We start from the raw sequence: 25,353 nt of genomic DNA on the forward strand, positions 1-25,353 counted from the left end.
ACGTCTGGTGGAAATCATATTGCTCCAAGCTCTAGATCCTCAGAAGTGATTTTGGTCAGGCCCTAAAAACATCAGGATCACACTCCGATTTACATTCAGATTACAGGCGTCAACTGCTTTATACACCAAAATGGACGGGACGAGCTGGACGTCTGGCGTTTGGCTGTCAAATAGAGACGTTTGCTGAACCTGAGACACGACAAATGACCCATACCAAGCTATAAAGGCCGTCTATATCAAAGTGCGCGTTTATGTCTAGAGCTCTGCTGATTTGGCCGTCTAATAAAGCCTCTAAACGTGACCGGTTGACTTTGGCAGTGTCTTCAGAGTGCACTGTTTGCATAGGCGCTCAGATGTTGGTTTCGCGCTGCGTGACGTCGTCTTTGTTCTCGCAGAGCTGCTGCGCCGCTTCGGCGTCTGCGTCCGTGTCTGCTTCTGCGTTGGTCTCCGTCTGGTCCTTCTCCTCGCGGTCGGCGCATTTATACATCTCTTCTTGCTTGCGCTCTTGGTCCAGCAGCCGGTAGTTGATGAAGTTGCCGATGAAGAGCCAGATGCTGGACAAGACCACCACAGATCCGCAGCACAGGTACATGTACTTGTAGTTCTTTGTGATGTCCACTAACTTCCCTGCAAATCAATGCCGTGCATTAATCAATCCAGCATCTGCCAGGATTACAGACACAGTTACAGATACAGTGCCTTGCATTCATTTTTTTTTCACGTTTTGTTTTGTTGCAGCATTATGTTAAACTGCTTTAAATTAAACAACTTTGCAAATTTATTACATATAAAAAGCTTTAAAGATCCTGTTGCATAAGTATTCACACCCTTTTCTGGGACACTGGAAATGTATCTCAGGAGCATTCGTATCGCTTCTAGATGTTCCTACACTTGGAGTGGAGTTAAACTGTGGCAAATTCATTTGAATGAGTCTGATTTAGAAAGACACACACCTCTCAGAAAAGGTCTAACAGCTGAAAATGCAGATCAGAGCAAAAACCAAGATAACTGCCTGTAGAGCTCAGTGACAGACTTGTGTTAAGGCGATGATCTAGAGAAGAGTTCAGAAACAAATCTGCTGCATTGAAGGTTGACAGAAGCATTCTCCATAATGGAAGACGATTGGAACAACTAGGACTCTAGAAAATGTCCAAGCTGACAGAGATGGAGAGGTGAAAAGCTGAGGCAAAGAATGGCAGATAATTGCCAAATGCAGATGTGCAAAGATGGTCACATCAGACCCAAAAACACTTGAGGCTGTAAAGGTGCTTCAACTATGGACTGAGTTAAGGGTATGAATACTTATGCAATCTACTTACTTCAGTGTTTGATTTTTAATGCATCTGTAAAATTTGCAAATCTGGTTTGTGCTTTGTCATTATTATGGAGTATGGAGTGTAAACTGATGTGGGGGAAAACTCATTTAAAGCAGTTTAACATAATGCTGCAACAAAACTAAATGTGACAAAAATGCAAGGCACTGTATATGTGACTCTGGAGCACAAAAGTCTTAAATAGCACGGGTTTATTTGTAGCAATAGCCAAAAATACATTGTATGGGTCAAAATTATTGATTTTTCTTTTATGCCAAAAATCATTAGGCTATTAAGTAAAGATCATGTTCTATGAAGATACGTTGTAAAATTTCCTGTCGTAAATATATCTTTTGATTAGTAATATGCATTGCTAGGAGCTTCATTTGCACAACTTTAAAGGCAATTTTCTCAATATTTAGATTTTTGCACCCTCAGATTCCAGATTTTTAAATAGTTTTATCTCAGCCAAATATTTTACTATCCTAACAGACCATACATTAATTTTCATCAAGCTTTCAGATCTCATTTTCACAAAACTGACCCTTAGGACTGTTTTTGTGGTCCAGGGTCACATATAGGTATGTATCAAAGGAATATATTCTGTAGCACTTGTTCAAAAAGAGCGTTTAGAAATAAAAACAAAGGGAAAGACAATAAAAGAAATGTGAATGTGATCATTTAGTGATTTTAAGTCTTAGTAAGACTTTTTGAGATTGGAGAAACAGATGACCAGTTATTTTGGTTTAGTACTTATTTGATACATTTTTAATTAGCTTTTATTTTTATATTTTCAGTTTCTGTTTTAATTTACAGTATTTCTAATTTTCGTTTAGTAGTTATTAATTAATATTTTGAAATAGTTTTTAGTTTTTAGTTTTTGTTTCATGTTTTCTTTTTAATTTTTAATTTTAGTTATTTAGTTTAGTTATTTTTATTGCTATTTTTAAATGTCTTTATTTTTGTTATATTTTAGTACCTCAAGTTAAACTTTAACTAGCTGAAATAATTTTTAAATTTTATTATATATATATATATATATATATATATATATATATATATATATATATATATAAAAATTTACAAATAACAAAAAAAGTAGTTTTATTGTTTAAGTTAATTTTATTAATCTTGATGTGCTTTTTGAATTTTTGTTAGTTTTTGTTCTTTTAAATATTATTTCCCTTAATTTATAATTTAAGGACTTTAGTCTTTCTACATTTTATTTATTTATTTATTTTTAGTTACGTTTTTCATCAAATGTTCATATATTAACTTACTTTATTACCTGCCAGCAGTGGTCTGATAACCACTGGACATTTTTATTTAATTTTTTTTATTTTAATTTGATTACATTTTTTAAATTTAAAATTTTATATTTATATTTTATTTTATCTTACCTGAGCATCCAATGAGCATCAAATATGTATTTTTATTTCATATTTATTTATACATTTTTTATCTAATATTCATATTTTGTGTTATTACCGCCAGTGGTAATCTAATGAGACATTTGTTTATTTTACTTTTTTTAATTTTAGTAATTTTTAGTTTTTCATGTAATATTTACATTAACATTTTATATCATGTTTTATTATCTACCAACAGCATTTTTTTTTTTTTTAATGAAATCATTTAATATTTACTTTTTAATTTTAGCCCATTTCATTTTAATTGTAGTAATTTGCAGTATATGTAAGGTTTTTTTTGTATTTAATAATAATTTTTTTAATGTTCATAATTTTAAGTATTTCTAATTTTGTTTGTTTCTGATTTAATATTTACATTTATATTCACTTTGTTATTACCTGCTAGTGGCGGTCCAATGAGAACCGGACAGCACTCCACGATGGTGGTGAGCCCCACGGCGCTGGAGAACCTCTGCGCTCCCACCAGATCCATCAGCGTCTCGAAGAGGACGGCGCTCACCATACCGAAGGCGAAGCCGAAGAAGACGGCGTACACCACCATCCCCCTGTAGCTCTCCACCAGCGGACACAGCAGATGACACACGCCGTTATACAGCACCGCGAAGCTGAAGAAGTACTGGATCCGGGGCCTAATCCAGCGAGAGTTGGCCAGCAGGCCCATGGAGGGCCGAGCGATCATGTCCACGAAGGCCAGGATGGAGAGCAGGAAGGCCGCCTGATACTCGTCCACGCCGTTGTCTTTGGCGTACGACGACAGGAAGACGATGGGCGCGAAGAAGCCCAGGAACATGATGACGTTTCCCGACAGGTAGATGAGGAAGCCGCGGTGCTTGAAGAGAGACAGATCCAGGTATTTGTTGACCGTCTGCCAGGCCGTGGTTTTCTCCGTCTTGACCGCCGGAGGAGGCGCCGGAGCCACCGCTTTGGCTTGGTTGGGCGGGGCCACCAGGGGCCTCATGAGCGATCCGGCCACGCAGCAGTTGAGCAGGAGCCCGCCGAGGATCAGGAAGCTTCCTCTCCATCCGTACTCGTTGATCAGATACTGGTTGAGCGGCGCCAGCGTGCTGAGGAACACGGGACTGCCGGCCATGGCCAAGCCGTTAGCGATGGGACGCTTCTTGTAGAAGTACCTCCCGATCATGGTGAGCGCCGGCTGCAGGTTGAAGGCCAGACCGAAGCCTGCGAGAGGAAACGAGACGGCAGAAGGCATTGTGGGATACTGGCTGACTTCCGAACGCAATGAGCTCATAACCCTCCCGCTCAAAATATGGGTTCGTTCGTACGTCTGTGAGCATTACGGACACATACTGACCTCCGATGACGCCGATGCAGATGTAGAGCTGCACCACGTTGTTGCAGAAGGAGGCGCTGATCATCCCGATGGCGCAGAGAAAACCGCCAAAAATCATGACGGGACGACAGCCGTATGCGTTCACCAGAATACTGCTGATAGGACCTGAAACACAAACCAGAAACAACCAGATCAATACTGAACAGCCAGAGTTATTCACTCTCTAGCCAAGCCTAGCCACATGCTAATGTCATGCTAGTAACTTGCTAATCAGCCTAGAAACATGTTAGAAACGTGCTAGCAACTTGCTAATTATGATATGCTAGAAACATGCTACAAACTTGCTAATCATGCTAGAAACATGCTAGCAATTCGCTAATTATGCTATGTTAGAAACATGCTAGCAACATGCTAGTAGCTTGCTAACCATGCTAGAAACATGCTAATAACTTGATAGTCAGCCTACAACATGCTAGCAACTTGATAATCATGTTAGAAAGATGTTAGCAACTCTATAATCATTTCAGAAATATGCTAGCGACTCGTTAATTATGCTATGCTAGAAACATGCTAGCAACATGCTAGTAGCTTGCTAATCATGCTAGAAACATGCTAATAACTTGATAGTCAGCCTACAACATGCTAACAACTTGATAATCATGATAGAAAGATGTTAGCAACTCGTTAATCATTCCAGAAATATGTTAATAACATGCTAGTCAGCCTAGAAACATGCTAGCAACTTGCTAGTCAGCCTAGAAACATGCTAGAAACGTGCTAGCAACTTGTTAATCATGCTATGCTAGAAACATGCTACAAACTTGCTAATCATGCTAGAAAAATGCTAGCAACTCGCTAATTATGCTATGCTAGAAACATGCTAGCAACATGCTAGTAGCTTGCTAACCAATGCTAGAAACATGCTAATAACTTGCTAGTCAGCCTAGAAACATGCTAGCAACTTGCTAGTCAGCCTAGAAACATGCTAGAAACGTGCTAGCAACTTGTTAATCATGCTATGCTAGAAACATGCTACAAACTTGCTAATCATGCTAGAAAAATGCTAGCAACTCGTTAATTATGCTATGCTAGAAACATGCTAGCAACATGCTAGTAGCTTGCTAACCATGCTAGAAACATGCTAATAACTTGCTAGTCAGCCTAGAAACATGCTAGCAACTTGCTAGTCAGCCTAGAAACATGCTAGAAACATGCTAATAACTTGCTAGTCAGCCTACAACATGCTAGCAACATGATAATCATGATAGAAACATGTTAGCAACTCGATAATCATTCCAGAAAAATGCTAGCAACTCGCTAATTATGCTATGCTAGAAACATGCTAGCAACATGCTAGTAGCTTGCTAATCATGCTAGAAACATGCTAATAACTTGAGTCAGCCTACAACATGCTAGCAACTTGATAATCATGTTAAAAAGATGTTAGCAACTTGTTAATCATTCCAGAAATATGCTAATAACATGCTAGCAACTTGCTAGTCAGCCTAGAAACATGCTAGAAACGTGCTAGCAACTTGTTAATCATGCTATGCTAGAAACATGCTACAAACTTGTAAATCATGCTAGAAACAAGCTAGCAACTCGCTAATTATGCTATGATAGAAACATGCTAGCAACATGCTAGTAGCTTGCTAACCATGCTAGAAACATGCTAATAACTTGCTAGTCAGCCTACAACATGCTAGCAACATGATAATCATGATAGAAACATGTTAGCAACTCGATAATCATTCCAGAAATATGCTAGCAACTCGCTAATTATGCTATGCTAGAAAAATGCTAGCAACATGCTAGTAGCTTGCTAATCATGCTAGAAACATGCTAATAACTTGCTAGTCAGCCTACAACATGCTAGCAACTTGATAATCATGATAGAAAGATGTTAGCAAATTGCTAGTCAGCCTAGAAACATGCTAATCATCTAATCTATCTATATAGAGTTCACAATTATACGTTTTTACAGCTGCTTTAAACTTACAAGCTAGGCTTTCTCAAGCAAACATGAAGTTTGTTTTGACAAACTTTTTGATCTAGTTCAGTTTTGTTTTGTTTTGTTTTTTGTTTTTTTTACAAAATGTCTGTATAGTTTTAGTTATTTTAGTACATCACATTATATCTAAATTAAATTGGAAATGTTTTCCTGGCAACGAGATGAAATTTGATTATTTATTTTTTTATATTGTATGCATGTAATCAATCCTGGATCAATGCAAACACTCCAGTGCTGATAGAAAAACATCCTCATTAGAAAGAATGAAGTCACATGAAGAGCACAGTGTCAGTGAAGTGAGTGAAACTAATTCTGTTCTGAGGAGTAAATAATAAACAGACTATTTTAGGAGTTGTTTTGTTCGCATCATAAGCTTTTAAGATGACGTTCTGTGAAAGAACATCTAAAGAGAGGGTTGTAGATCATCAGGTGTGTGTTTGTCGTTAAAATCAGGTCAGAGCGGAGCTTAATTTAGCTCATAAAGCGTCTCGGGCTCCTGAGCTGGAGGGCAGATCTCATTAACATGCGGTCACACAGCCTTCCCATGATCCTTAGCGTGAAAGCACACACAGTGTCACGGCCCCGGCTCACTCTAGAGCTGAACAGAAGCATTGTGGATGAATAGATCTGATAGTGCACTGCCGCTCAAAAGTTTGGGATCAGTAAGATTTTTAATAGTTCTTAAAGACGTTTCTTCTGCTCATCAAAGCTGCATTTACTTGATCAAAAATACAGAAAAAATTGTCAAATTCTGAAATATTATTTCAATTCAAAATAACCATTTTCTATGTGAATATATTTTAAAATATAATTTATTCCTGTGACACAAAGCTGAATTTTCAGCATCATTACTCCAGTTTTTGGTGTCACACGATCCTTTAGAAATAATTTCAATATACTGATTTATTATCAACGTTGGAAACAGTTGTGCTGCTTAATTTTTTTTGGAACCTGTGATTTTTTTTTTTTAAGGATTCTTTGATCAATAAAAGGTTTAAAAGAACAGCATTTATTTAAAATAAAAAGGCATTTTCTAACAATATACACTACTGTTCAAAAGTTTGGGGTCAGTAATTTTTATTTTTTTTTTGAAAGAAATTACTACTTTTATTTACCAAGGATGTGTTAAATTAATAAAAAGTGATCACATAGATATACATTGTTAGAAAAGATTTATATTTCGAATCAATTCGCTTCTTTTTAACTCGTTTTATTTATCAAAGAATCCTGTTTCCAACATTGATAATTCTAATAACAAATCAGCATATTAGAATTATTTCTGAAGGATGGTGTGACACTTACTGGAGTATCAGCTGATGAAAATTCGGCTTTGCAGCATAGAAATAAATTATATTTTAATAAGTATATTAAAATAAAAAACATTATTTTATATTGTAATAACATTTTGCAATATTACAGTTTTTTCTGTATTTTTTTATCAAATAAATAGAGCCTTGAAGAGACCTTTTTAAAGAACAATACATTGTATGTGTTTATATTAGTGTGGTTGAGTGAAAACAGTGAAAGTGCCCTGTTCTCACCCTGATACAGACATATGCAGGCGTAAACACAGAATAAAACATAAATACAATAGTATTCTTATCGGACTGTTTGATAAACATGATTTTGCTTTGGTTCTTTAGTACTGTTCAAACATTTGTTTTTGGTCAGAGGTTTTATCTTTCTTAAAGAAAACAAAAAAGCTGCATTTATTTGATAAAAACAGTAAAAATTATGAGATATTATTAGAATTTAAAAAACATGTTTTCTATATGAATATCTGTTAAAATGTAATTTATTTCTGTGAGTCAAAGCTGAATTTTAAGCGTCATTACTGCAGTCTTCTCAAATCATTCTAATATACTGATTTGCTGCTCAAGAAACATTTATATTAGTAGCACTGTATAACTTTATAAATGTCTTTATTATCACTCCTTGGTGTATAAAAGTAATAATTTCTTTAAAAATGCAAATGCGTGTGGGTGTGTGGTGTGGGTTACAGGACTGAACTGATATCTGTCCTCTATAATGCAGCTCAAGTTCACACACACACACACACACACACACACACACACACACACACACACACACACACACACACACACACACACACACACACACACACACACACACACACACACACACACACACACACGTGTCTCGAGGGTAAAGTGGATTAGAGTCATTGATCTTGAGCCAAGAGGCGTTTTAAGAGCAAGACAAGAGAAACGACATTCTCTGAGGTGGAACCTTTTACTTCAAGTCTTATAATGCAGATGCATCATGGGATTTTTGCTTTCACTAATGATTTCCAGTGTTAAATAAGAAGCACAGCTGAGTGTGTGTGTGTTCTGCAGCATGTTAAGGTCAGATCTGCATGTTCATGCTTGTTCATAATAAAACATGCTGATTTAATTTCGGAGAGAGCTGCATGACGTGTGACGCCGTGTGTTTAATGTTAAACAGAGGGGTTCATTTAATCAACCCAGTCATGAATTTCATTCGACGTGAATCGAAAGTGGTTTTTAAAGACGTGACAAACGCGGCTGCTATAGTGTGATGACACGACCTTTATGTGATGCCAAAACAGGTTAATCCTTTATAAACTCAATGACATTTGATCAAAAGTACAGTAAAAACTGTGCAAAATCTGAAATAGTATTGCAATTTCAAACAGCTGTTTTCTATGTGAATCAATGTTAAAATGACATTTATTTCTGTGATGCACAGCTGAATTTTCAGCATCATTACTGAGGTCTTCAGATCACATGATGCTTCAGAAATCATTTTATTTGATTAGAAAATACAGTAAAAAAGTTAAATATTATTATAGTTTAAAACAGCTGTTTTCTGTGACTCAATATTAAAATGTAATTTATTTCTGTGATGTAAAGCTGAATTTTCAGCATCATTAATGCAGTCTTTAGACCATGCTTCAGAAATCATTCTAATATGCTGATTTCCTACATTTTATTTGATTAGAAAAAAACAGTAAAAAAGTGAAATGTTATAGTTTAAAACAGCTGTTTTCTGTGACTCAGTATTAAAATGTAATTTATTTCTGTGATGCAAAGCTGAATTTTCAGCATCATTAATGCAGTCTTGATGCTTCAGAAATCATTCTAATATGCTGATTTCCTACATTTTATTTGATTAGAAAATACCATAAAAAAGTGAAATACTATTATAGTTTAATACAGCTGTTTTCTATGTGAATATCTGTTAAAATGTAATTTATTTCTGTGATGTAAAGCTGAATTTTCAGCATCATTAATGCAGTCTTGATGCTTCAGAAATCATTCTAATATGCTGATTTCTTGCATTTATTTGATTAGAAAAAAACAGTAAAAAAGTGAAATGTTATAGTTTAAAACAGCTGTTTTCTGTGACTCAATATTAAAATTTAATTTATTTCTGTGATGTAAAGCTGAATTTTCAGCATCATTAATGCAGTCTTGATGCTTCAGAAATCATTCTAATATGCTGATTTCCTACATTTTATTTGATTAGAAAATACCATAAAAAAGTGAAATACTATTATAGTTTAAAACACCTGTTTTCTATGTGAATATCTGTTAAAATGTAATTTATTTCTGTGATGCACAGCTGAATTTTCAGCATCATTAATGCAGTCTTGATGCTTCAGAAATCATTCTAATATGCTGATTTCTTGCATTTATTTGATTAGAAAAAAAACAGTAAAAAAGTGAAATGTTATAGTTTAAAACAGCTGTTTTCTGTGACTCAGTATTAAAATTTAATTTATTTCTGTGATGCAAAGCTGACTTTTCAGCATCATTACTGCAGTCTTTAGATCATGCTTCAGAAATCATTCTAATATGCTGATTTCCAACATTTTATTTGATTAGAAAATACCATAAAAAAGTGAAATACTATTATAGTTTAAAACAGCTGTTTTCTATGTGAATATCTGTTAAAATGTAATTTATTTCTGTGATGCACAGCTGAATTTTCAGCATCATTACTGCAGTCTTCAGACACACGATGCTTCAGAAATCATTCTAATATGCAAATTTGCTGCTCAAGAAACATTTGCACATTTTTGATTTTTATCAATGTTAAAAAATATATATATTTTTGTGAAAACTGTGACACATTTTATTTTTTCGGATTCATACCTCCAGCGTACATGACGGCCAGCATGATGGAGGAGATCCAGGCCACCTGACTGTACGAGGCGTTGAAGATCCTCTGGATGTCTTTGAAGAACACAGTTGTGGCCTTCGGGAAGGCGTAAGAGAATCCGATGGAGATGAAGGCCCCGCCCACCACAGCCCAGCCCCACCCACCGTCTGGAGGCGGGACGGCTGGCGGTCCGACAGGAGGAGGCATCTTGAGCCCTGGATATCACTGCAGGACAGACGGAGACCAGAACACGCCGTTAGACTGAGATTTACAGCTGTCACATTCAATGATGTGAGTGTGGGGCGGGGTCTATCTGTTTAACTGACCAATCAGAGATGAGAGGGAGTGTTTAGGAAACCTGTCTGGAAACAGGCCGTTTTTACTGTAGTCCTGTGGAAATGACACTGGATGCTGTTTTTAGTCTCTGGTGGGCAGATAGAGAGAGCAGATATAGCCGCTCTGGGTGGAAGCAGTCTGGAAATGACTGCTAATTAACACCAGAGACATAAAGAGAGTTCAGGAGACAAAATAAGTGCTTTTCACGCCTTTAGCTGCACTAAAATCCACATTTATTTGTATGGCACATTTTACAAACGGCTTTACAGAAAGCTATAATGTACACTACTGCTCAAAGACTCTTCTGCTCATCAAGGCTGCATTTAAAAATACCGGAAACAAATGGTTATATTGCAAAATGTTATTACAATATAAAATAATAGTTTTTATTTTAATATGCATTAAAATATAATTCATTTCTGTGATGCAAAGCTGAATTTTCATCGGCTGGAAACATAGGATTGTTTGAATAACAAGTTCAGAAGAATAGCATTTATTCAAAAATAAATCTTTTCTAACAATGTGAATCTATACTATCGCTTTTCATCAGTTTAACACATCCTAGCTGAGTAAAAGTATTAATTTCTTTCAAAAAAATAAAGAACAAAAATTGTATATTGTAAGAAAACCTTTCTATTTTAAAGAAATGCTGTTCTTTTTAAGCAGCACAACTGTTTTCAACATTAAGAATAAATCAGCATATTAGAATGATTTTTGAAGAATCATGTGACACTGAAGACTGTTGAAGAGTAATGATTCTAAAAATTCAACTTTAATTAAATATATAAATTTAATTTTAATGTACAATAATATAGAAAAAATATACTGATGTATATCTATCTCTATCCAGCATTATATTGAGCTGTGCAATATATATATATGTAAATCTCTGAATCAAAAAAACAGATATAAATGCCAAATTCTGAGAAAAAAAAGTCAAAATTGTGAAACAAAAATCTCAAATACCTTTTTATTTTTTTTTACCCCATGGCGGAAACAATCTTGCATGATATCTAGACTTTTAATCTAAGATGTGCAGCGTCTTTTTCACAGCTTCATAATCCACTTTTGGCATTTATTTGCATATTAAATTGTGATTGGTCTGTTTTTCCTTTCATATAGTGTATTTCATAACTCACCTAAACTCTCTCACTCTCTCTCTGTTGCTGATTCTGTTGAGATCTTGACTTTCACATCCAAATCACGCAGTGTGTGTGAGATTTAGGAGATTAGAGGCCATTCAGGGTCACTGACACAACACAAGTAATCGCCCCGGCGACAGTGTTTACAGCTGTCAGTCACTGATATAAAGCCCCGCCTCCGGTTCCCTTTGGGATCCGCCTCCTGCTGCTTGAGTTCATGGAAATGTGGGCGGGGCTACGGACGTAACTAAGTCATTGTTTACAAACCAAACAAAACTGGAGTGATTCTTATCATGTGATTTTTCAGTTCTGAAGCCAAACGTGTCAGAAACACACACACACACACACACACACACACATACATACATAGAGAACACAGCGTCATGTGATGTTAACACCCCTGAACTAAAGTCCTGTGTAAGATAAGCTTTTGTTTTTAGCTGTGCTCTTCAAATCCAAATAACCTTCCTGCAAAGTTATTGTAAGCGATATCACCGCATGCTGACATCAATTATTTTACTTATATTTCAAAGTACCAAACAATGTGCTTCTAAGTGACTTTGTTCATGTTGTGACTACAGCAAACGTGCCAGAATAAATCTCATCTACTGTAAAGTAAAGCCCATTTCTGCCATGGAATAAAAAATAAATAAAAAGGTAATTGTAACTTTTATCTGACAATTTCAACTTTTTTTTTTTTTTTTTTGCAATTCTGAGAAGAAACGTCAGAATTGTGAGATGTGAGAAGCTAAAACGTTGCATAAAATTGCAAAAAAAGGCCTTTTTTTTTTTTTCTTTTTTAAAAAAACCCCTAAACTTCAAGATTTAAACTCAGAATTCCAAATAAAAAGTTTAAAATCAGAACTGGTCGGAAGGGTCAGAATTGCAAGATTAAACTCTCAATTCTGAGGAAAAAATTTGAACTGTGATATTTAAACTCATAATTTCAAGGAAAAAAGTCAGATTTGTGAGACTTAAAGTCAGAATACCAAGAAAAAAGTCAGAATTAAACTCAGAATTCAGAATACAGAGGAAAAAAATAGAATTACCATATTTAAACTTCAGAATTGCAAGATTTAAATGTACAATTCTGAGGAAAAAAATATGAAATGTGAGATTTAAATTCAGAATTCAGAGGGAAAAAGTCAGAATTGCAAGATTTAAATTTAGAATTTAGAGAAAAAACATTAGAAATGTGAGATTTAAACTCAGAATTCCAAGGAAAAAGTCAGAACTGTGAGATTTAAACTCAGAATTCCATAAAAAGTCAGATTTGCATGATTTAAATTTAGGATTTAGAAGAAAAAAACATTTGAAATATGAGATTTAAACTCAGAATTCTGAGGGAAAAAAATTTAATTGCGAGATTTAAACTGAGAATTCAAAGAAAAAAGTCAGAATTGCAAGATTTAAATTTAGAATTTAGAGAAAAAACATTAGAAATGTGAGATTTAAACTCAGAATTCCGAGGAAAAAAAAATGAACTGTGAGATTTAAACTCAGAATTCCATAAAAAGTCAGATTTGCATGATTTAAATTTAGGATTTAGAAGAAAAAAAACATTTGAAATATGAGATTTAAACTCAGAATTCTGAGGGAAAAAGTCAGAATTGCAAGATTTAAATTTAGAATTTAGAGAAAAAACATTAGAAATGTGAGATTTAAACTCAGAATTCCAAGGAAAAAGTCAGAACTGTGAGATTTAAACTCAGAATTCCATAAAAAGTCAGATTTGCATGATTTAAATTTAGGATTTAGAAGAAAAAAACATTTGAAATATGAGATTTAAACTCAGAATTCTGAGGGAAAAAAATTTAATTGCGAGATTTAAACTGAGAATTCAAAGAAAAAAGTCAGAATTGCAAGATTTAAATTTAGAATTTAGAGAAAAAACATTAGAAATGTGAGATTTAAACTCAGAATTCCGAGGAAAAAAAAATGAACTGTGAGATTTAAACTCAGAATTCCATAAAAAGTCAGATTTGCATGATTTAAATTTAGGATTTAGAAGAAAAAAAAACATTTGAAATATGAGATTTAAACTCAGAATTCTGAGGGAAAAAGTCAGAATTGCAAGATTTAAATTTAGAATTTAGAGAAAAAACATTAGAAATGTGAGATTTAAACTCAGAATTCCAAGGAAAAAGTCAGAACTGTGAGATTTAAACTCAGAATTCCATAAAAAGTCAGATTTGCATGATTTAAATTTAGGATTTAGAAGAAAAAAACATTTGAAATATGAGATTTAAACTCAGAATTCCGAGGAAAAAAAAATGAACTGTGAGATTTAAACTCAGAATTCCATAAAAAGTCAGATTTGCATGATTTAAATTTAGGATTTAGAAGAAAAAAAACATTTGAAATATGAGATTTAAACTCAGAATTCTGAGGGAAAAAGTCAGAATTGCAAGATTTAAATTTAGAATTTAGAGAAAAAACATTAGAAATGTGAGATTTAAACTCAGAATTCCAAGGAAAAAGTCAGAACTGTGAGATTTAAACTCAGAATTCCATAAAAAGTCAGATTTGCATGATTTAAATTTAGGATTTAGAAGAAAAAAACATTTGAAATATGAGATTTAAACTCAGAATTCTGAGGGAAAAAAAATTAATTGCGAGATTTAAACTGAGAATTCAAAGAAAAAAGTCAGAATTGCAAGATTTAAATTTAGAATTTAGAGAAAAAACATTAGAAATGTGAGATTTAAACTCAGAATTCCGAGGAAAAAAAAATGAACTGTGAGATTTAAACTCAGAATTCCATAAAAAGTCAGATTTGCATGATTTAAATTTAGGATTTAGAAGAAAAAAAACATTTGAAATATGAGATTTAAACTCAGAATTCTGAGGGAAAAAATTTTAATTGCAAGATTTAAACTGAGAATTCAAAAAGTCAGAATTGCAAGATTTAAATGTAGAATTCAAAGAACAAAGAAAAAAAATAGAAATGTGAGATTTAAACTCAAAATTCAGAGAAAAAAGTCAGATTTGTGAGATTTAAAGTTAGAATTGAGAAAAAAATCTAAATTGTAAGATTTAGTTTAGTTTTGTTGTAGTTCTGATTCACTTGGAAGCTGAGGCGAGTGCACTAATAATGCAGCGATGTGATTGGCTGACGGCAGAGACTCAGGTGACGCTGTTACCTGACACCTGGAGACTTGAGTTCACTAAATGAGACGCAGTGAGACGTTCTGAGAGGTCTGAGGTCTCAGCGCTTGTGTCTGTATTTTCCTTGAGCTTCAAGGTCGCGGTGTGGTTTGAAGCGGTGAGTGCTGCCTCATGAATATTTAATGAGACGGCCTTCCTCATCTTTAGACCATGCTTTCTTTACAGTTCAACGTCTCCATTACTGCTGAACGATTACACACGTTGTCTCAGGGAGTTGTTCTGTGCTGTCTAAAGCACTATTCAGACACAATCATATTTCATGCATTGTGAAAATCACTTTACAAATTAAACAGACCTGACGCAGTCAATCTATTGCGTGTCTCAGGCTGTTTTCAAGGTCTAAGACTGTCCTGGTTTGATATTTCCAAACTGGCAGACTGTGCCGAGGACATTCAGGGTCATGCGAAACCGCTGAAACTCCCAGAATTCAGTCAGTCCGGATCACGTCTTAAACGCTGCACAGAGTTTCTTCACTTCACTGCTATTAACTCTTCATAGTGCGACTGGGAACACAGACCCAGCTAGCGATGTTATTCTAGTATACTATTATAGTTTTTATTCATATTTTGGATCAGCTTATATATTTTCCGCTTTCTTTTTGATTTTATTTAAAGTTTTAGTAATTTTGTTGTGGTTTTGGCATTTTTAGCATATCTCTATATAGTTTTGATAATTTTCTAGTATGTCAAGATCAACCCTCTGGGCCTCCTCATTAAGGGGTCACACTTGGCTCCCTCGCGGTCAAAAGTGACCGAAGCCTTAAAAAGTAACTTTTTTTTTTCTTCAGGAAAATCAATTAAATACATTTTTGTTCAATAATATTTTGTAATTATTATTTAGAATTTTGAGCATTTTTTGTGAATCTATGCAATATTTATACAGTTTTAATGAGCAATTTTTTCCCAGTAGAATTATATTTTATATTATATTTTTTAATTAATTATGTATTTATTATTTTTCAATAAATACAACATTTCACATTAAAATAGAGTAAAAGCATTTAAAATCCATTTTTTTAAAGTGAAAATTGCACCATCTAGTGGCATAAAAAATAAAAACTTGTGTAATGCCATGTAAACTCCTGTATCTCCCTATATACATATAAACAGGGGCTTTGGGATTCCTATTGTTTTTTTCTTTTTACTCTTTCTTCATTTTATTAGGCTTTGCATTTAGAAATATATTCAGACATTCTAAAAGATACATTTTGGCAAGGTTTAGATATTTTTTTGATTGGATAAATATCAGGTTTTGCGTTTTTCTGCTTATTTCTTTGTGTCTGTGTGTGTGTCTGTGTGTGTGTGTGCGCGCGTGTGTGTGCGCGTGTGTGTCAGTTCTGTACTTTTGTTATTTTAGAGTGTCAGTCCTTGCTTGCTGAACACTTCTTTTCAGCACAGTTGCTCATTTGTAGCTTGTATTACCAAAAGATTATCTGAATTATCACATTTTTTCGTATTTCCCATTCATTTCCTATGTCGGTCATTTTTGACCGCGAAGGAGCCAAGTGTGACTATTTTTTTTTTTGACCCTTTAACATATCCGAATCATGTCACTGATTTTTTTTTTGTACTCACATAGCTAATGCAACAAAAGTCACCAAGTGTCATCTCATTCTGATGAAGCTACGATTTTTAAAAATTCAAAACATAAAATTTTTCGGTCAAAAATGACCGAAGAGGCCCAGAGGGTTAAAATGAGAAATGTTAAAAAATTAAAAATATTAAACAATTTTTATTATAAATTTTTTTTTTTTTTTACATTGAGATCCTTGAACTTAGTTAACAAGAAAATACCCTTTCAGTTTTTCTACTTTAAAATTTTACATTTAATTTAATGTTTTACTCATGGTTTGTGAAATTTACTATCAATTTGCAAGTGAAAATGGTTTCTACATTCTAGATTTAAACTCAGAATTCCAAGAAAAAAGTCAGAATTGGGAGAAAAAAGTCAGAATTGCACGATTTAAAGTCCGATTTCTGAGGAAAACAAATTTAATTGTGAGATTTAAACTCAGAATTCCAAAAAAAGATTCAAACTAAGATGCAAAATTTTAAAATCAGAATTCTGAGAAAAAAATGGAAAAATGGAAATTTTATTTAGTTTTAGTCATTTTGTTGTGCATTTTTGGCATATTTTATATACCTCTATATAGTTTAATTTTTTAGTACATCAAGATTTAGAAAAAAAAAAAAAAAAAATGTAAAATCTTAAATAAAAAATGTAAAAAAAAAATTGTTCTCATTTTTTTACTTTGAAAACATTGCAAGAAATTACAGTTAAGAAGAAAATACCATTTCAGTTATTCTACTTTAAAAGTTAAAATTAAAATGTTAAATGAGAAAAAAAATTTAAATACTAAATATAAAAATTAAAAAATATATATTGTTCTAACTTTTTTACTTTAAGAACCTTGTAAGAACTTAGTCAACAAGAAAATACCATTTCAGTCTTTCTATTTTAAAATTTCACAATGAAATTTACTATCAATTTCTAAGTGAAAATGGTTTCTAGATTCTAGATCTAAAAAAGTCAGAATTGCAAGAAAAAAACCTGAATGCAAGATTTTAAAATCCGATTTAAATTTAAATGTAAAATTCAGAGGAAAACTGGAAAATGGAAATTTGATTTAGTTTTAGTCATTTTGTTGTGTATTTTTATTAGTTTTTATTTGGTACATCTCTATATAGTTTTGATTAACTTTTTATTACGTCAAGTTGAAGTTAAAATGAGAAATGTTTAAAAAATTAAAAATCTTAAATATAAAACTTAATTTTTCTCATTGTTTTAGTTTGAAAACATTGCAAGAATTTACAGTTAAAAAGAAAATATCATTATAATCATAATAATACAATATGTCACATGCCGTTTGTGAAATTTGCTATCAATTTCTAAGTATAAATGGTTTCTAGACCAGATTTTTCGCATTGTAGGCTAAAGTTCAAACTCAGCGGTGGTTAAAGCGCCACAAACAGCATCCGATCCCCAACTGTGAACTAAATTCATCAAACTCCTGAGGAGTAGATTAAATCAGCATGAAACGCCTCTGATCTTCAACAATATGGGTGCGTTGATATAAGATCAGCTGAACGTATGCTGTTTAAATCAGCTTTGAATCAGAGGAAAGACCTGCCGACTGATCCCGAGGTCACTTTGAAGGTCTGTGTGTGTTTGAAGGCCAAAAAACCTAAAGTTCAAAAACAAGATCTAGAGTTTCCCACCCAAAGAAAGAGACTTCAGAGAAACAATAGCGTCAGAGAGAGAGAGAGAGAGAAAGTGAGCGGACGTCCGTCACGTCTCCACCTCTCGTTTGATATTTCACTTCAGAAACATCTGAGATATCATACAGAATTCACACACGTACACAAAAGAAAGGACAAGACGCCACTGGAAACTAATAGTCTGGATAATAAATCATATTTATTTACTCAGATTTTCCTCTGGTAAAAGCCTATAAAGCTACCGTATCATAACATGATCATAATTTTGTGTACTACACGAATTCGAGGTTTTAATCAAGTAAAAGGTCTTTTAGTGTAATTGTACAAACGTCCACCATCTTCCTGCTGTGAAATCGGATTTTTATTAAGAATAATTTCAAGAATAAATTAAATTGGCTTTACTTGATTCTCCATGAATCATTTTTTCCGCTTTTGAGGAACGTTTGTTTCCAGAAGCTTTACTTTCACTGTTCCTCAGAATAAAGTGAGAAAACCTTCCGACAACGTCACATGATTAGAACGTTATTTAAAGGTTACAAAAACGTTTCAGAGAACATTCAAGTATAAGGACGTTTTCGCTCAACGTTATTAGAATATGAATATCAAATATGTGACCCTGGACCACAAAACCAGTCTTTAATAGCACAGGTGTAAAAAATACATTGCATGGGTCAAAATGATCAATTCTTCTTTTAAACCAAAAATCATTAGGATATTAAGTAAAGATCATGTTCCATCAAGATATTTAGCAAATTTCCTACGATAATTATCAAACGAAATTTTTTATTTAGTAATATGCATTGCTAAGAACTTAATTTGAACAACTTTCTCAATATTTAGATTTTTTTGCACCCTCAGATTCCAGATTTTCAAGTATGATCTTTCCGAGCCTGCAAAACATCTCACATTTTTTGAGGAACATTTATTTGTTCATCTCTCAGTCATTGCATTGCATTGCATTATATGTCTGAATCGTTTCAATATCATCCTACTAAGGCATATTATTGGAAATATAGAGCGACCGGCGATCTGTTTTATGCTCCATATTTTCACTAGGTCAGACTATATAATCCATAAAAGAGCCATTTTTATATTTAGTCCATTTAAAGCTTTAATACTTTCAAAATGAACAACTTCTGATGATTATTTTCAATTTCAGGTTTACAGGGTTAATTATTTCGATCATACAGTCTGGGTCACAATCATGACCTTTCACCTAGTGTTCCTAAATGACCCATATTTGCTCATATTTGTGCACAAAATGGCATTCATTCTCATCTTTAAAGTGGGAAAAATCTATTTGTTCATCTCTCAGTCATTGGATTGCATTGCATTATATGTCTGAATCATTTCAATCTCATCTTACTAAGGCATATTACTGGAAATATAGAGCGACCACTGATATTTGCCTCATTTTATGAAGCAAAGATCTCATTGATTTAAGAATTTCCTCATAAAAATGTCAGCATCTGCTCCAAAATGATCTGTTTTATGCTCCATATTTTCACTAGGTCAGACTATATGAGCCAAAAAAGAGCCATTTTTATATTTAGTCCATTTAAAGCTTCAATAATTTTAAAATGAACAACTTCTGATGATTATTCCAATTTCAGGTTTACAGGGTTAATGATTTCGGTCATAATCAGTCTGGGTCACAATCGTGACCTTTCACCTAGTGTTCCTAAATGACCCATATTTGCTCATATTTGCGCACAAAATGGCATTCATTCATATTTAAAGTGAGAAAAACATATTAATACTTGCTATACACTCTCTAATGACGTGTTCTGAAGCATTTGACTGGAAAACAAGTCAGCCGCAGACTAATAATAATAGTGTGATGTAGGTGTGTGTCGGGTTCTGGGATCATCTGACATCAGTTTCCTCATGGAAAAATAGCAGCGCTGGAATCACAGCACCTTCCATAAACTCCTGCGGCACATGAATTCTCACCTGAATGCGTGTGTGAAAGCATGCATGCTCATTTCTCCTTATCCAAACCTTGTGTTAGACCACGTGAAGCCCCAAAACACTGAGGATGGGCGTCTCCTGTAATGCACTGCGGGATGTTTCAACTTCACCAGAACACAAAGAAAGCAGGAGTTTTTGGCTGGATTGAAACACACATGCTTAATGTTTCTGTCTGTTGATATCCAGACTGTACTCAGCGAACAATAACACGCCGTTCAGATCTTCTTTAAAACATTAAAGGATTAGTTCACTTCCAGAATGGCAATTTACAGATCATTTACTCAGCCCAAGATGTTCATGTCTTTCTTTCTTTAGTCATGAAGATATTGCTTTTTAAGGAAAACATTTCAAGGAATCTCCATATGGTGGACTTCTATGGTGCCCTGAGTTTGAACTTCCAAAATGCAGTTTAAGTGTAGCTTTAAAGGGCTCTAAATGATCCCAGCTGAGGAAGAAGGGTCTTATCTAGCAAAACAGTTATTTTCAAAAAAATGGACAAATTATATACTTTTTAACCTCAAATGCTCGTCTTGTATAGCTCTGTATCAACTCTGTGTGTTACGTTCATGACAGTTAGGGTGTGTCAAAAAACTCCCATCTCATTTGCTCCTCCAACTTCAAAATCATCCTACATCGCTGTAGAAGATTCGACCCAGTGTTTACAAAGTGAACATGCAAAGATCAAATGCCCTTTACAAAAAAAAAAAAAAATGGTAAAACAGCAATGTAGGGCGATTTTGAAGTTGGAGGAGAAAAAGAGATGGGAGTTTTTAGACATACCCTAACTGCCTTAAACTGGAATTCACACAGAGCTACACAAGATGAGCATTTGTGGTTAAAAGTTTATAAATTGGATTTTTTTTTTAGAAAATAACTGTTTTGCTAGATAAGACTCTTCTTCCTCAGCTGGGATCGTTTAGAGTCGTTTGAAGCTGCATTTAAACTACATTTTGGAAGTTCAAACTCAGGGCACCAGAAGTCCACTATATGGAGAACATTCCTGAAATGTTTTCCTCAAAAAAAAAACAGAATTTCTTTACGACTGAAGAAAAAAAGACATGAACATCTTGGATGACAAGGGACTAGGGATTACTTTTTGTTACATTTAAAAATCATTAGTACAAAATGTCAGACTAAAAATTATGTTTTTGTGCTAACGTTGTGAAAACATTTTGAAAGACCAGATTAGATGGTTACCGGAAGAATGTTTGTTCGTAACTTTGAGAAAACCTTCTGACAACGTTTGCTATTAGTTGGGTAACAAATTTGGGTTCTAGATGATTAGAACGTTATTTAAAGGTTACAAAAACGTTTCCGAAAACATTCATAACATCATAAGGATGTTTTCGCTCAACGCTATTGGAATGAATATCAAATACTTGACCCTGGACCACAAAACCACACTGTAAAAAAAAAAAAAAAAATCATAATATTTACGGTAAAATCTTGGCAGCTGTGGTTGCCAGCAGGGCCAGATTAACACTTTGTTGTACCCTGGGCAACAATATTCAAGGGCCCCATCATCACAACCCCAGGATCACCATAATATGGTCAAATATAGAATATATTACTGTAATATACAGTAAATATACTCAATACTTCAAATCCTAACTGTCATCATATTTTGATTTACAAATATTTAAATGCTCATAGAACTACAAATGCACTACTATGTCCCCTATCAAAGACATTCACTCACATATGATGCTATGAAAACAAAACACATCAGCATCTGTACAATATAATCTGGTAAAATTGACCCACTACATTGAGAGGGAGGGAAGTATCCTCCATTTTCACAAAAAAATGAATAGCTAAGCAACCACTTCAAACCATTTGCCAGTAGCCAACGTTACTTTTTTCCCGGTACTTTAGCCTACTTTGTTGTAAAAACGAAAACATTTATTTCAGTGAAAAATAAGTCCAAAACTCTCTATTTTAATATTTTGAAAAATCTTTTGCTTTTTTTTTTAATGTGTTTTAATTTTTCTGATAATCAAATGAAAGCATAAACATTTATTTATTTTTAATCAAATGAAAAATAAACCCTTTTAATTTTTGGCAAACAAACAGAGGTTTACTGTTAAAATCAATACATGGAAGAAAAATTATATTCAGTTTAAATAATAATTGTAGTATTTTTTTCTACAATTAAGTGGTTAATCTTGTTGTAATATTTATTTTTTTATCATATATATTGTTTTATGTAAATTATTTAAATAGGAATATATAAACACCTACATTATACTGTACAAAAGGAATACAAGACTAATATTGTTGTTACATGCTGAACCGTACTTTTATTTTGACAGGTTGCCGTGAAGTTTCTGTGTGTACAGTATGATATGATGCTAGTTTTCTTAAATGAAACGGTAAAAGTGACACTCACAGCAGTTTTGGAGATTGAGTTTATCTGTTCATGTGAGGTGCAAATGCAAAAAATTACCGTGAGCGTCACACGTGCTTCAGTATGCGCGTAGTAAAAAAAAAAAAACGCGTCTCCACCATTCATATTAAAACGGTCTTTTTGCATTTCAGTTTTCACATACACTATCGCGATTTGAATTAAGTGACAGACCAACTTTTGATTTATTAACCCAAAAATCGACGAATTCCGTGGTATCCCGCGCTATAGTAAATTCCGTTTTTATGAATGGAGCGCTCGATCACGTCCGTGTTTTCGCGGAGGAGACATTGTAAACGCGCGACTATGTAGAGACAGAAATGACATGCCTTCGTGTAAATAAGATAAATAACATAAGGCAATTTATTTTGCTCGTGCACTTGCTGTCCTGGGCCCTTTAGATGTCGTGGGCCCCTGGGCAATTGCCCAGTTGCCCGTATGGTTAATCCGGGCTTGGTTGCCAGAAGTTTACTGTAAAAAATACAGTAGCAATGTTTTATGTTTTACAGTATACTACCGTAAAATTACATGCAATGTCCAACACAGTTTTTCACCGTATACAGAAGGGGAACTTACCGTTAACCATTTCACAGGTTTTTACCGTAGCATTTTTACAGTTTTTTACCGTTAAATTCATGTTCATTTTTTACAGTGCAGTCATAAGTATCACAGATATAAAAAAAAATACATTGCATGTGCCAAATTATCAATTCTTCTAAGCCAGAAATCATTAGGATATTAAGTAAAGATCATGTTCCATCAAGACATTTTGTAAAGTTCCTACAATAAATATCAAACTTAATTTTTTATTCAGTAATATGCATTGCTAAGAAGTTCATTTGAACAACTTTAAAGGCGATTTTCTCATGATTTTGATTTTTTTGCACCCTCAAAAAAATACCAAAACCATACATTAATGGAAAGCTTATTCATTCATCTTATTTATTCAGATGATGTATAAATCTCAATTTCCAAAAACTGACCCTTATGACTGGTTTTGTGGTCCAGGGTCACATATTAATAAAGTTATAAGACATAAGATAACATTAGTTCAAAAATGTTTTGTCCTAACACTTCCATAGCTTCTAAAATGTTGTGAGGACGTCAGCTGAGTAATTCCAGTCAAACAGACGTGAGTCAGGCGCATCCGTCATACAGAGATAATACAGTATTGCATGGCTGTGTCTGTGATCTAACAGTGAACATGACAGACAGAGCCACGCGTCACATGACCCGCTGGAATAATGTGAGTCCAGCAGCTGAAGTGACCCAGATCAGCCAAACCCGCTTACAGCATCAAAGCCCGGATAAATATAGAAGCGGCACTCTCTCTGCGGTTCTGTTCTGTGTGTTTGGCCCACAGGATGCTGGGACGGAGCACTGACAGCAGCCTGATGCGGATTCAGACCGGATGCAACCAGTCAATATGCATTAATATTCATCACCTTATTTTATTCTGCAGCATTAACTGCGAATATCTAAAGATCTGAATATAGAGTATCAACACGCACATGATGCACATTATCATTTGACAGCACAATGTTGACATTCCTGTCCCACAAACATACCATCATTATCATTATCATTATCAGATACCGTTATGATCTAAAAAGGCTGTTTACCTTCAGGTCCGGTTATCAGTGTTGTCTGTCTCTCTGACCTTCAGCCGCTGCTGCGGAAAGACGCTCCACACTTGCGTTTGAATCAGTCGCTCTGCGGACGGCGGCGGTGACGTCACGCGCGTTTTTGCCGGCGGGCGCGGTTTACGAGCTCCGTTATGGCGGAGGCTTGGCTCATGAATATTAATGACGCGGCGTCACGCGCCGCCAACGGACGCTCTCTGATTGGCTGCGAGGCAGGCGTGTCGCTCGGTGGGCGTTTTGAATATCAATGAGGGTCATATCCGGGAGGTAACCGACAGTCTGCAACGTCGTCATAGCGTAATATTTGTCCTGTATGGGAGCAGGACGAGCTCAACTCTTGTTTGTTATTCCAGTCACACAAAAATTTGGCCCCGGAGCGCGTCTGGAATCCGCCTCTTCTAAAACTCTTACCGCGGCTTATTGTACTAAAACAATCAGCAGGGAGAAACAAATTTCTCTCACATGTGGCTTTGTTGTAAACGTGTTCCTCTGCCAAATAACCCAAAGGTAAAGACAACAAAGCTTAGAGAAAAAAAGCGGGTTTTTTTGTTTTTGTGTACAGCACAAGATAGGGAACACCCAAAACGTAAAAAAAATCAATTTATTTTAATGCAATTTTAAAATCTTATTGCATACATATATTGATATATAATAAATAAGTAAATTTTGAAAGTTTTTTTTTTTTTTCATTTTGTTTCAGTCATGTGACAAGTGAATAAAATGACTCGGTACTCGACAGGCGACTTAATCGTTTCTGTTTATCATGAATTAGATTTGGCTGCGTTGCACATATAATCGGATTGTGAAATTTGAAAACGATATATTGTAATTTAACTCTTCTCAGATGAACGATATCGAATTGTGATGTAACGAGATTCAATAATGGAGTCAGTGAAATTATCTAATGTTCCCATTACTAACAGAAAGAAGAAAATGCTTTGCCTTTGGTCATTTCAGTTAATAGTTTATTAGTTTGCAGCCACCTGAGGGCAGTGTGTCACTGGGTTAAACTGCCTCTGTGTGTGTTTTAATAAAAATACAAAACCAGCCATAAGGGTCAATTTTTTTTAAAATTAAGATTTACATATAAAAGCTAGAAAATCGCCTTTAAAGTTGTCCAAACAAAGTTATTAGCAATGCATGTTACTAATCAAAAAGTATGATTTATATTTTATATATCTCTATACAGTCATCATCACATGACATATCACACGGTGTAATATTTTATTACATTATATTCATTACATACATTAATTATCATAATTTGACCAATACAATGC

At 34.2% G+C, this 25,353-nt stretch overlaps 1 protein-coding gene across 1 annotated transcript; it reads right to left on the reverse strand.

Annotated features, from left to right (window-relative positions):
• Positions 1-349: 349 nt before the first annotated feature.
• On the reverse strand, positions 350-24,142 carry LOC141333217 (monocarboxylate transporter 2-like). Its single transcript, XM_073838177.1, has 5 exons — positions 24,053-24,142; positions 10,185-10,416; positions 4,056-4,199; positions 3,122-3,922; positions 350-627 (listed from the first exon to the last, which is right to left on the reverse strand). The coding sequence occupies exons 2-5, from the start codon at positions 10,396-10,398 to the stop codon at positions 350-352; spliced, it is 1,437 nt and encodes a 478-aa protein (XP_073694278.1). The 5' UTR covers positions 10,399-10,416; positions 24,053-24,142.
• Between the last annotated feature and the right edge of the window lie 1,211 nt (positions 24,143-25,353).

The sequence above is a fragment of the Garra rufa genome, chromosome 4, assembly GCF_049309525.1.
Source record: "Garra rufa chromosome 4, GarRuf1.0, whole genome shotgun sequence".
NCBI classification, from domain to species: Eukaryota; Metazoa; Chordata; class Actinopteri; order Cypriniformes; family Cyprinidae; genus Garra; species Garra rufa.